The following is a 13,946-nucleotide window of genomic DNA, read 5'->3' on the forward strand; positions in this document are numbered from 1 at the left end:
AGAGTCATTAAAGCAGTGAATTTTGCAGGTAGGATTGAAATGGACTGGCAGAGCAATGAGGCTCCCACAGCTGCAAAAGCAGTCAAGTCTGAGATAAAGATATTTTTTGCAAGTCCAAAATGGCAGAAGATTTTGAAATGTAAGTGCACTAACACTGTTATACAAGGACGTAACAGAAGCCAATTCACTGAGTAAACTAATAAGCACCACCTATCCCTGCTGCCGTTACTACTGCCTCATTTAAAGGGCAGTTTTGGCCAGAATGACGTGTGCTCTGAGTCACACGTTGGGGAAGAGGTCATGACACTGCTCGGGAATCTACCTTGCTTTGGCTCCCTGTCAGCACAGCTGGAGGACTGATATCTGTTACGGCACGATGTCCATGTGTGGCAAGATGGATCCAGTTTAGTCCCCTGCATCCCTCACAACCCACACTCACCCAGAAAAGCATGTACAGTCAGTTAAAAACCACACGGCCTCTCTATATACTCCATATGGGCAGCTGACAACACGCACATTGGCTTTTATGCCTGCATATTTTCTTGCAGTGTCTGAAACTAGACTGATAAACACCTCTTCAAACTGATACTCAGCTTCGTTCTCTGTTATCCAAACATTTCATCAGAGGCCACTTACCTACAAAGCAGACATCTCAACCCACGGCCAGACACTCCACATACCAAAACCTTTTGAAAACAAGGCACCAAAACTACGTTTATCCCTTAATAGTGACAGCCATTATTTTATATCTGCAACATTTTGCAAATTTTAAAAGACTTAAATCTCACAAGGTGATTATGCCATTAATTAGTGAAATGCACTCATCCCTGGGGTGCAACACAGCAGCTGTTTCAGCTGAGCAGCAAAGAAAAGCCAAGAGGGCAAGGCAGCTTGGTCGTAGTGCCCTGGGAGAAACCCTCCTGCTCCGAGTGTCCCGGTGCTGCCACCCCATGCTAGGGAACCGCTCCAGTTCCAGCAAGGGAGGACGCAGCTCTACCCACCACCCCAGCCACCCCCTCTCCCAGAGGGTACTACCCCCGTCCCTCTTCCACCTGGGTGCACAAATGTGGGCTCTAACGTTGCAGCCTGAGCCCTGCATTTCTCAGGATGAGGGTTTTCCTGGGAAGCTGTTCATGTGTGGATTATCAACCCAGAAGGGATCTCTCTGGTCATTCATCCCTCTGACCTCCTGCAAAACGGAGATCACAAAGCCTACCTCAATGATCTCCCCTTCAAACCGCAGAGTAAAAAAGGAATAAATAAAATCCCATGAAGATACCCTGAGACGCAGCGGCTGTTGCAGCTTTTTGATCAGTTGCTCTGTGAACAGGGTTTTATTTCCAGCCTAAGCATGTCTGGCTGAAACTGCCAGCTGCAAACCCCAGCTCGGGCACTGCGAGCAGCCCTCCATCAGCAGCTTCTGTTCCTCACGCAGGCACCTCCAGACCACGGCTGCGTCACCCCAGGTACCTCCATGAAGGGTCACTGATCAGGCCCAGGCTGACTCACCTAGTGATAAGCGACAAGGCGAAGGACTACGGTGACTGGGGGGCAGGCTGGGACCACTGTCCCAAAGAAGGGGGAATGCTTAGGGGGAATGCTTAGATGGCCACCAGCCAGGTCCTATGCGCACAGGCTACATGAGAAACGCTTTGCACCACGGCAAGTTTTGCACCACGGGCTGAAGATGGGTGGGAGGAAGATGACAGATCCTCTCTACAGCACTCCCCCTTTTCGATGACAGTTCTGACCACACTACGGACAAAAACTCTGACTGGGCTGGAGCAGCAGCACAAGGAGCAGCTGACAAAATCAGGACGGGGCGGGAGAGCCCTTGGGCAGCCACCACCGCTGGTGGGGAGCGGGGGGAGCAATGCCAGTGCGGCAGCACCAGAGCTGTGCAGCCATCAGGGCCGGGGCGGATAGCAATGCGCTGGGGCAGGCCTGGAGGGTGAGAGGACCCCGCCCCTGGTCCGTTCCCCTTTAGTAAAGGACTCAGGGGCCTTAAGCTCTCACAGCGGCCGCGGCGCCCTTTGTCATTTTGGCACGGAGCCAGTGTCAGGGCCCGGGGCGCGCCCTGTCCCCACGCCCTGCCAGGCTCTGGCTGGCTCGTGCCCTCACCAGAGGCGCAGGCCTGGGACAGGCACCGGGGATGTGACCGTGCTGCCCTCCCAGTGGGGGACCCTCGGCAGCGAGGGGGAGCTCCTGCAAGGCCCACCTTAGCCTGGCGTGCCCTGCCTCTCTTGGGCCCCTCTACGGTCAGGAGTGAGGGAGAAAAATCTGGAGGTTTTTCCTCCAGACCCTTCTGGAGAGCACTGGCTTAGCCCGACAGAAATACCCCTGGTGGGACAGAGAGGTCCTGACGCTGGAGCGCCCAGTGAGGGACCCCGAGCTGCGCCAGCAGCGCAATACCAAGTCCGTTCCTCTCACAAGAAACTGGGCTGAGGGATCCAGTTCCTCGGGCCACGTTACGGGGCAGAGATTACGAATTGCTCACGTAAAGTCTGCAAGCAACCCTGGGACTGTCTTAGCTTATGCTAGGCTATGCAGATACAGGCCAAGAAAGAGCATGGAGTTTGTTTAAAGACACTTCTGTCTTCCACCTCCGGGAGAAGAAAACAGGCCTATCATTTATAGGAAGAGGAAAGGCCTTACATTGCTCTGAGAATGAGCAGGATCCCCCCCAACTTTCCTCACTTGAAAGGATTTGGCCATCACATTCTTGAGAGCAGTGTTAAACAAAAAAAAAGGGAAAAGAAAAAGCCAGTTGTTAATAAAATATGGGGACAACCTGGGAATTTGCTCCCAAAAGCCCATGATAAAAAACCTCCAGCTGAGAGCCGACCTCTACATTATATTCCCCAGTGCTTTGCCTCGTCTTCCCTTAAATGCATGGGGCACAGGGCTTCTGTCACTTCTTTGGCATGCCTGCTTACAGTCTGAGAGGTTTTACTCCGAAGAAGCTTTTCCTTCACATTCAGCTTAAATGTGCCATTTCTTGAAGTCATCCCCTTGTCTTTTATACTCCAGCAAGCAAAACAAGTGTAAATTAAATGGAAGACACATGAAATCTTTATAAAGCCCTGTGTTTTCCCTAGCATGAAAGTTCCTTCTCTTTGGAGTGGAATGGGTCTTTACTCTGTGCCGTATTTTTCCCCATCAGAAAATGAAGAAGAATATAAATTTTCCTCATGACTTGAATTTAGCTTCATCAGCAGCCCCCTGCTGATGTAATTCAACCCAACGAGATTTTTCTTTTTCTTATTTTTTTTCCTGGTGAGCTGCTGCCCCTTTTCCCCTCCTCCCATCAATTCAGGCATGGAAAACAAGGGAGGAATTAGACAGACAGAACTTATTATCTAACAAGCTGCAACTTCAGACCAGGCAGGAATAACATTTAAAATATAAAAAGCAAATTTTATCAAGCCTTTTCCTCCCCAGAGACTGCCACAAAAATATTCCTTGTTTGTCGCTGAGAATGAACCATTTTTCTCTTTCATTTCTGCTTTCTGTCACATATTTCATTTTGGCTGCCCCTTCTGTCTTTCAGCTAGGGACCTAGGCTGCTAATGCAGAATCACAGATAACTCAACAACAAAATGCCTGTATTATCTTTTTTTTTTTCCTTCTAGTCTGCCAGGTAATTGCAACCGTAAAAGCTTTTGCATATTTACCACAGGAATATGTCTCTCCTGGAGGATGGGACTGTCATCAGGTAGAATATTTCATTTAATAAGCCTCTTCTGAGGTATAAACTAGGGTTGGGGATTTTTTTTCTGGCCTCCTTCAGAGCAAAGGACAAGCAGATAAAAATCAGTTGCTACGGTGCTGCTACACTGTCAAAGTTCCTGTTCCTGTGAAAATTAACTCTTCCCAAGCTCAGAGCTCAGGTGGGCTTTGCCACTGTGATGTTATGAAGTAGGAAAAGGGTCTCTTATCAACTCATGTTGGTTTTTTGTCCCCAGTCCTCCCCATGTATAAGACAGATTTCTTACCTATTTACAGAGCAACCACCCTGCTTTTCTGTAAGCCATCTGATGAGCTGTGGATGCTGCCAGGACTGATTTTTATTAAATCAGTCAACAAGAAGGATCACATTTTCCCTCTTTGCCCCTGTTTCACAGAATTACAACAACAAAAACATGGCCTGAACATTTCTAAATTCAGCTGTCATCTACAGACAAATTCCCTTCCTCCCCCCCTCCGCCCCATTTTCCCCCACCCCTTGAGGTAACAGTAGAATTGCTTTTCTTGGTCCTTGGGCTGTTAAATCAAGCTGACTGGTACCAAAGAGAGGGGCTGAGGAGAACATCTACAGAGAGACTTGGGGTCTTGGAGTCAAGATAGAGGGAGAGGATGACCTTCCAGGGGTTATGAAAAGAGGCTGCTTTGCTGAAACTGTTCAAGAGACTTATAGCTGGTTCACACATTTCGCTTCGGGCATGCCTACACAGAGGTCAGCTCTCCATCCTAGCACACAACATACCTGTAGTTAAAAGCACTGTGAGTGGGAATCAACTGTCCTGACAGGTCCTCAGTCCAGCATCAGAGTAACAATACTTATTCATCTCTACCAACAGCTTCCCACATGGAGAAAGGTGTTTCCAGCCTGGCCAGGCTGCCCACTCGCCTGGAGCAGAGCCTACTGGAGCCAGACAGAATACTCCCACTGACTCTAGCAAGCTCCACAGCCTGTGTGAAAACCACTCCTTGACAAAGCATCTTCTGCATCCATACAGTTTTCCTGTGGGACAGTCTTATTCTTGTAAAGTCCCTGGTTTCACATATGAATAAAAACTGGAAGACACAGCTGAAATATGGATTGATTGTTTAGGTTAAGGTCTTTCTGAAACCAAGAACCTACTTGCATTGACTTGGAAGGGAAATGTGGACTCTCCAGATCCATCCCCGCTTCTGGAAACAGTCCCAGAGAGAACGGAGTACTGACAGAAGTGAAAGGCTTTCTAAACTGTCACTGGAAAACTCTGTTTTTACAACATTCTATGGTTATTTACAAATTTACAATGGTTTTCAATGCAAGTAAACTCCAAGAGGTTAGGATACCATTTTTTCTATCACCAACAAGCCATTCAAAAAGCCATCCCAGTCTAGGATTAAGGGATGACTCTCATTCATTTACAGGAATGTAAGAAAATTCCCATAGGTAAAATATTTCTCCTAGTAACATTACATGAGCCCAGTCTCTTACCTGTAATATCTGGATTGAAGGTAGGTAGAACACACAGCTTTAGACACATGGCTAGCTGAACCAAAGTCTATGACCTTGACCCTATATGGCTGTCGGGATGGGTCTACCAACATGATGTTCTCTGGTTTGAGATCAGCATGAATCAGTCCCAGGCTTTTCAGCTTCATTAGGGCAGTTGCTACCTGCTGGAGAATTGGTCGAATGTACTTAAGGGGCAAGGGACTGAATTTGTTTTGTTTTAGGAAATCATAGAGGTTCTGCTCCAACATTTCAAAGACCAAGCATGTGTGATTCTTGTGCTGGAAGCACTCGTATGCGCGGACAAAGTTGTAGTCATCTGCACTTTCTGTGCTCAGCCGAGCCAGGATGCTCACTTCAATCTGGCCTTGCCGGGCATAGGAAGGATGGTTCTTTAGGATCTTGATAGCCACAATCTCATTAGTGCCACGTTTCCAGCATTTGACTACTTGTCCGAAGGTTCCACGGCCAAGAAACTCTAACACTTCGTACGTATTGGTCATGGAACACAGCACCTCATGTTGCACCAGCTGGTAATCCCCTTCGCTGTTGGAGCCACTGTTTTTGGAGGTGGCCGTGGAGGTGGTGGCGGTGGCTACAGTGGCCCCACTGGCATTGTTCTGAATCATTGGTGGATGCTCTTCAATGATCTGCACGCTGCTTGTGTTCTCGATCTCCTCACTCTTGCGCTTAAGTCCACATTTTTGGTAGGTGTCCAGAAGGCTCACAGTGCTGCGACGCATCAGGTTGTGTGGCCCGCCCAGTGTTTGCCCAGACACTGCAACCACACCAGAAGTGCTGTTGGCGGATGTCACCACGATGTGCCCCGTGCTTGCTGGGAAGATGATGGTCTGTTCGTAAGGGATGCTCGGATTGGGGATCTGGAGGGAGGCGTTGACGGCTGCTGCGGCGGCTGCTTGGGAGGACTGCACGTTCTTGCTCTGGCTGTAGACTTTGCTGTGTGTGCCGTACCCAGTCATATCCCAGTTCGAACTCGGCTCCACTTTCAGTTTCTTCACGCTACAGAAGGCACTTGACTGAAGGGTGTGAGGAGAGAAAACTTGCACATGCGAGGCCATACCTGCAATACAACATCAGAGTGAAACCACAGTGTCAAGATGCCTTCCCCAGCTTTTTACATTTGTTCAGTGGCAGGAAGGGAAAATGGGATACAGACTTCAGGTATGGCAGACGCACACACACAAAAATCACATTCTTCCAGAAATATGTATTCAACACAAATAAAATATTATGCTCTAAAATAAATCATTACCCTTGATTGAACTATACTAACAACCACCAAGATGCCTGCTCTCTTGTTCCCCCCCTTCTCATTTTTAGTAACGGGAATGTAAACGTTATTTTTACCTCCTCTGCCTAAAGAGACTCTTATTCCCATTGTCTCCAGGAATATATCGAGCTCTCAGGAAGAGCTGATGTCAAATACTGCGAAGTGTTCTGTCTGTGGAAGCCAAATTTCAAATCCTCAGGCTCACCCAATATTAAACAGTTTGGTGGATCTGACTTAAGCCCTCCGTTTATTCCCATAAAACCACTGTGTAGCTTCTGGCCTGAGGAGAGCCAGGACAGGCCCAGGAGATGATACACCGTGACAAAATGGTGGTGCGCGGACAAAGTTGAGGGGCCGGGACAGAAGCAGCAGCTGATGTTTCAGGTTGCTTGCCAAGCCTGCGTGCGGGAATCGGGCACAATGCTGGTCTGTGCTCAGGGACACGGGAGATGCGAGTTACACAACGTGAGCTTCACTGTGTGCTCTTCTCAGTTCTCCCTGGTTTATAAAATTTTGTTCATTTATTCTTATTCACAGTGACAATACCATCACTGGAAAGCAGATCCCCTGGAAATGAACGGCCTTGTTAATGGAGCAACGTATGCGTTAGCACGTGGCAGAACTAGGTCCTAATATAATCTTACTTTTTAAGAAACGACAACCTATTTTACTGCAAGCTTCTTTGGTTCTAGAGTTAATGATCTACATCTTTATTTAAAAAAAAAAAAACACCACCACCAAACAAACAAAAAAAGAAACCCACAACCTCATAACCAAAGTGAAAATAAAGCATCACCGAGACAGACTTTCTGGAGAATTCTGAGTAATATTCCACTGAAACAGAAAATGCTCCTATTCAGAAAAAAAGACATGGTCCACAGAGAAGAGGGCGCCTAAGTCCTGACTTGCTGCCAGCTTTCCCTGCACAGGGTAGCGATGGGGCAAAGGTATTGTGAACGGCACGAATCTATGGGGATTCCTGGGGAAGGAGTCAGCACCCGGTGGGAGTTAAAGCAGAAAGGCACAGCCTCCTTCACCCTTCTGTCTGTCGTCAGTGTTTCTTTTTAATAAACCAGAATGACTAGGGAAGAAAAAGACAATATGCTGAGCTGGCACCGTTGCTGAATTATTGAGCACAAACATAACCTTGACTTGTTTTCAACTTTTAAAAGTTAAAAGATGAATGAATGCTTCAGTGACAAAACCACAACAAACTCCACAGTGCACATGGATGACTTCTTCATGTGGAGGCCTGAGAGTATCTAACACCCGGCTCCCTTTCAAAAACAAAACCCCTTCTCCACTAGTCCGTGTTGCTCTTCGGAAGGTTTTCTGGAGCTCATGTGTACACGTGCACACGCACACACATGCATGCATAAACATATACACCCATATAGAAAAATGCGAACATTACTCCACACTTCCAATGCTGAGTAGCATGGTCAAGCAAACGCACCTAAACACGCCCAGCACCCATTTTCCAGTTAATTCCCAGCAGCCCAAAGCCCAGGAACTGCTCGGGAGAGGGGCACTGCAGTGAGCCAAAAACCATAGCTACACAGAGGTGACCAGCAAAGCAATCACTCCAGTTTGCTTCAACACCCCCACCTTCGTCCCTGCTGCAATGATGAATTTGTGAAGACAGGGCAGATGCAGAAGAAAACCCCCATCGGGACGCGTGAGGAAACTCTCACCCCTGCTGGAATATGCAACGAAAAACCCTACTAACCCTGCTCTAGCAACAAGGCTCTGCAAACCGCAGCATGCCCTCCTTTGCAGACATGACCCATGGCTTTAATGTGATTTCTGATGCCATTTGCTGCAATTCATATTAACTCCTTCCCCTTAACCAACCTCCTTGGCAGCAAATTCCAAGATGCCTGCGGCTGGGTCCTTGGATCCCCCCCCAGCTCCCTGCCCCTCTAAGGCCCTTCTCTCCTCTCTCTTTTCCACAGGGCAATGGTGTTGCCACGAATGCCGTAGGATGTGGCACGCGGCAAGCTCGGAGAACCGCAGCAATATTACTCAACCTGTCATCCCGGACACAAATATCATATGTGAGTGAGCCGAAACTGTGTTTGTTTTTCCACTGATTAAGAAGAGTCACGGTGTTCCTTCTAGTACAGTACCGACCTGCCTGCAGAGTGGGGTTGGTTTGATGTATGTTTTCCCCCTGGACGCGAATAATAAAGCAGATGTAATTGGTAACATATTGTGGACCTAGCAGAGGTGTAATTTATAGCTTTATGGCTTTCATTCCACGGTGTGCTTGAGCAATATCTCTTCATACAAAATAAAAAGGGAAAAAAACCGATTGACACAGAACAAGGAGAGAGGTTCTTCTCACATGCTCCTCTAAAGATAACACCAGAAGACCCAGGCACCCCAAATTAAAGTCAGGGATGTGAAGCGCAGCAGCTGCAACTTTCTCAGTGCCGCTGTAAAAATGAGGATAATCGCCACCATTAAGAGACAGACTTTCAACTGGTGCAGACTGGCAGGGCTCCAGTTGATATCAGCTGATGCTAGAAACAAGGTCAGCAGTCACTCAACGTTGTCAACGTCAGATGGCTGCCTGTGCCCCTTGGTGAAACGAGTTGTTGTTAGGGACTGGTTTCCACATCAACAACCAGCCCCTTGCTGTCCCTGCAACACTGCTGGCAGCCTCAGCAGGGGGACAGGAACAGGGGACAAACACTGACCCACTCTGCTACCCCAAAAATAGAGAGGGTGGAGGAAGCAGGGCTGTCCTGTGGCTAAAGGGAGAACTTTGGACTCCTCTGCTGCCACTTCCACCCTCCTTGGGGGTTATATCTCATTGCAGGAGAAATAATTTTTTTCCCCTAAAAAAAAAGTATGAAATCTTCTTCCTTCCATCCAAAATTATTTTCTCACATTTGAGGTTTTAGGGGCACACATTGTAAGGAGAATAACTTGGCCAGCTCTTCAGCATAGTCCAATACCAAGAAATTACAGGGCTGATTGACAGCTTGGTGATGGGAAAACAAGGCTTTCTGCAGCGAAGTCGTTTTTATTGCAAATTTGCCTGTGCAGCTAATGTGAGAAAAACACAACCCTAAATTTCCTGAGGACACTATTGAATTGTGCTGCTGGCGTGTTCTTTCTTTTAAAAAGGATCTTTACTCCGTGGCCATAGCAGAAATAGTAATAAATGTGAATAAAAGTTGTATGGTTCATTACCGGGATCAAATTCCTCATTACAACCTGTAATATGATTTACAACTTCAGCCTTTTGATTACATAGGCCAACAGCGGCTTGCCACGATGTCCGTGAAGAACAAGCCAGCAGTAATGGGGCAATCCATGCCAGCCAAGCCCTGTGACAGCGATGCCCCCTGAGCATCCCCCAGAGCCGGTCCCTAGGAAGGAGCATCCTCGCTCCTGGAGTCTTGGAGAGGCAGAGGGGCCATAAGCCACGGAGGGAGGGAAACAAGCGGTTTCATTTGGGACAAGTCCTCTTGAACCCAGTTCTGCCAAGAAGCCTCCTCTGCGAGGCTAGGCCTTTCTTGCTGCCTCCCTTTGACCCAGGAAGATCCTAGCAGACACCTCGGGACACCTGGGACGGCCTGAGGCTGGCCCCTGGTTCCTCTCCTTTTTGCTCTCCAGCAGCAGAAGAGGTGAGGATGCTCAGGACGAGGATGCTCAGGACAAGGAGCTGTGCCCACTGAGCGCTCCTGCTTGCCTGAAGCCTGGCTCAGCAGCCCCGCCTGTGCCAGCAAAACCTTTGTCTGGACTAAGGCAATGGTGACACAGGCTGAACAATCCTGGCTCAGGCTTGGTCCCTGCCTTGGCAGGGGTGCAGGGCAGCCCCCACAGCCCCAGTTAGCCAGTCAACCTGCAGCCAGGACTCCGCAACAGCTAAATACATGCCCTGAAGAGTGCAGGTCTAATTTTTATATCACCCCTGCTCATGGTGAGTCTCTGGGCTGGGAGCAGAATCAAGGTTGGGTACCATGCATTAAATAAAATTGATAGTTCCTTTCTTTAATAATGAGTTTTAGTGTAGCCATTTAAAGCTCTCACACAATTGACAGTAACTGGATTTAATGGGGCCTCCCCTGTCCTTGACACGACTCACGTAACTCCCGATAGCATCCACATGAGCTGAAGTATGTAGTGTGCAGCCTGAATGACTTTTATTAAAAGACTTGACTTTTTTTTTTTCCCTGAGAACTCCTCCCACGTCAGCTTTCAGTTAATAATAATGTAGCCGGTGCTATTTACAATTCAGATGGCCCTCTTCTGCATGCATACACAAATCACGCAGCCACCTCGCTTGTACTTCCAACAGGTTTCAGGAAAGCAAATGAGGTAAAGTTCCCTATCCACCCACCTCACCCCAAAGGGCAAAAAACCCACTTTGGGGACTAAAGAAGGAACAGTTTGAAAGTCACTGACGTTTTCTTCTGCTTTACTCCTTGCACTTACTGCTGATTTATAAACATGGCCTTTGCGGTGGCAAGAGACCAAGCCCCTGCCCTGTATTAAGTAGGCAGTAAGACCTTTTGCAGTACCTGCAGAGCTGCCAGTGCACTGTAACCAGAGGCTGCTTGCTGACTGCCGCCAGAACGACAGTGCCTGCTTGAAAAATACCGTCGAAAGCACATGGCATGTGTTCAGCATATAAATGATGCACGCAAAGACACTCCTGAAATAAATATCTTTCACTTCTCCCCAGAGAGGCACAAGCCTGCAAACTCATATGCACACCCGGGTTAAGAAGGCAATGAAAAGGGGATCTGCCCAGGTATGGCTAACGTATTGCACCTTCAAAATAGCGCAAGCACAGCGCTCTTCTTTACAGTGGCCTCCGTGTGGCCCCTTTTGAGGCACCGTCCCCAGTACCACCGTGCTCTTGGAACCTCCTTAAAATTTATGTCCCTGGAGGCTACACAAATTCCTCCCCTTGTGCTACCGAATGTTTGGAGACAACCTCAAAGTGGAGTTCAGACCTCAACAGCCTCAGCTCCTTCCCGTTCCTGGTGAGCAGAAGATGTCAAGGGAGCCCTCGTTCCAGGTGAAAATCTCCCTGCCTTCCTGCGCTGCTTTTCCTGCCCTGCTGGTAAAACTCTCTCGTCCTAATTAGTAGTTTCCTAAATGTTTATGTAGCGCACAGCAGTTCTTAAAGATGTGACAGAGCCCATCCCCTGCAGTGCTCCAGACCTGGCTTCGCACAGCTCCAAGCTGCAGCGTTTGATCCACATCCCCTGGCCAGACAAAAAAGCAAGACTTTCCCATGCACAGAGTAGCCATAAATAAAACCAATCAAACAAAGCCAAGCACCCTTCTACCCCTTCCACCCCCACCCCAGAAGCATATCTCCTGCTGTGGTGTCACAGCCAGGGAGCTCTGATCACAATCACCTTCACACCCTGTGCCCCCCCGCCACCCCGACTACTGCCCTCCTACACATCCCTCTCCTGCATTTATAGCATCAGCCATGCAACACTGCTTACTATTTCATACTCCACACTGTGACTTTCCTTTATAGATAGGATAAAAGTTAGCAACCAGGACCTCAGTTAGTACTCTCGGGGCATGGGGGGATGTAGGCAGCTGTTCCCCATCATGCCCTGAGCAATTTATTTTGGCATGGGGCTCAGGATAGTGCTATCTCCCCTCACAAACCATCCTTATTCCCTTCTTCACTCTCCCTTTTTAACTCCTTAAACCCAGGACAACTTGACTGATGGATACTGAAAGCCTTCTCAGCTGACCAGGGAGAAGAGGACACAGCCAGGAAAACATTGGGGAGACCTTCCTCTGAGCCAGCCCAGTCTGTCTTGCCCCCTTCCCTGAGCCTCCAGCTCCACCGCACCTGCCCACAAGCACAGGAGGTGCTGGGCGAGGTGGCAAGGGCTAGCCAGGGCTGCTAGCCAGCATGGCCCAGGGAGCAGGGCAGTTGGCAAGCCCCAGCTCAGTGCCTCTGCACCAATGCAGGCTGAAGGCTGGTGAGATGGCGCAGACCCGCTTTCCCCTCCAGGACATCTCTGATGTCGGGGGTGGTGGGAGATGGATGCTCTCTGGTGCACGGTCCCTGCAGGGGCAGCCTCTCTTTTTTCCCAGGGCTACGCATGGAGACCACGAGATGGGCAGAGCTGCCCGCGCTGGGTCCAGCACTCCTGGGAGCATCTCTGCCACCCCAGGGGAGAGCTGTCACGAATAGCTCAGGGGAGGGAATTAGGCTATCCAGAGCCCTGGCGTGTCCCACACAGACTGAACGAGGCAGCACCACTCCAGGCCAGACCCTACACTGGGGCCTGGGAACATCCTAGGCTGCTCCAGCCCTATCCGCCCACGCTTGTCACATCTGGCGGGTCACTAGACAATGTCATGTAAGCTGGATTTGGACCGTGGGCAACCACTTCAATAAGCATGCTATACATCTGAAACGCCAAACTCCTAGGAATTAGTGAATACAAGGCATCACCAGCCACAGATCTCCCTTTGAACCATCTGTGCTGTCTTTCATCTTATTTTGTCTCTATAGACAAAGAAGTTAAGTCCCTGCAGTATCAAGCTTCTCCTTCAGTGCTCAGTGACCACAATTTCACATCTCACCACTACAAAACTCCACTCTTCCATATCCACTACAAGCCACAAAGCCCTACTACTAGATATCTTCTGTAATCTAGAAACATTGCAATTCTTATTCATCCTTCTGATGTGGGTTCAGGTGCCCACGAGCCTGAGTAACAAGCTGTGGGCTCCTCTGACATATTCCCGGTTTTAGGCACGTGAAGCAAAATCTCAGGGACAAATATATCCACTTACATTTAAATCCTTGATTACACATCAGTGAAGGATTCTTTCGGGGTCACCTTCATCTCCCACTTTAATGAATTGCAGTAATGACAAGAGATATTACAGATTTCCTCAGTAAATCACGTGACTAGTTTATGTTTCACATTATAGTTAATTAACAATGCAACACCTGAGAACGCAGGTTAAAATGCACCTCACCGGATGCTGCCTCATTACTTCCCTGCAGATGCTGCAGCCACGGGACCTGACACCAATTTCTACATCTTGGTGTGAGGAAGGTCCAGCAGTCAAGTCCGTGCTCCCCTGAACTGGAAGGTAACGTTCCTTGGGGAAAACCCAGCACAGCTGGAATAGTGCAGAACTTCTCTCCAGGACACCTCAGTGTCATGGAGTGGAGAGCAAGTGAAGGCAGCAAGCAAACACATTTGATAGGCTACAGCCCTGACAAAACAGAGCCAGACCCCAGTAAGTAAACCCCCTTCAGCATACCTGTCAAAGCTGACAGGAAGACTGTCACCTCTGTGGAAATCATGAAATGACACTGCAAACGCTCTACCAAGACATCAAAGTGCTCTCTACACATAATGTAAGAAACCTGGGAGTCTGCTGGGCCCATAGCAGGTCTCGGCGGCTTGAGAAGGC

The 13,946-nt window shown here is 48.7% G+C and overlaps 1 protein-coding gene across 1 annotated transcript in view; it reads right to left on the reverse strand.

The window, feature by feature from the left end:
- Positions 1-6,306, reverse strand: part of HIPK2 (homeodomain interacting protein kinase 2) — an 89,905-nt gene extending 83,599 nt beyond the window's left edge. Inside the window, 1 exon segment of the mRNA XM_009649238.2 lies at positions 5,210-6,306. Coding sequence (XP_009647533.2) covers positions 5,210-6,306 — 1,097 coding nt within the window.
- Between the last annotated feature and the right edge of the window lie 7,640 nt (positions 6,307-13,946).

The sequence above is a fragment of the Egretta garzetta genome, unplaced genomic scaffold (genome assembly GCF_000687185.1).
Source record: "Egretta garzetta isolate BGI_Z169 unplaced genomic scaffold, ASM68718v1 scaffold321, whole genome shotgun sequence".
Taxonomy (NCBI): Eukaryota; Metazoa; Chordata; class Aves; order Pelecaniformes; family Ardeidae; genus Egretta; species Egretta garzetta.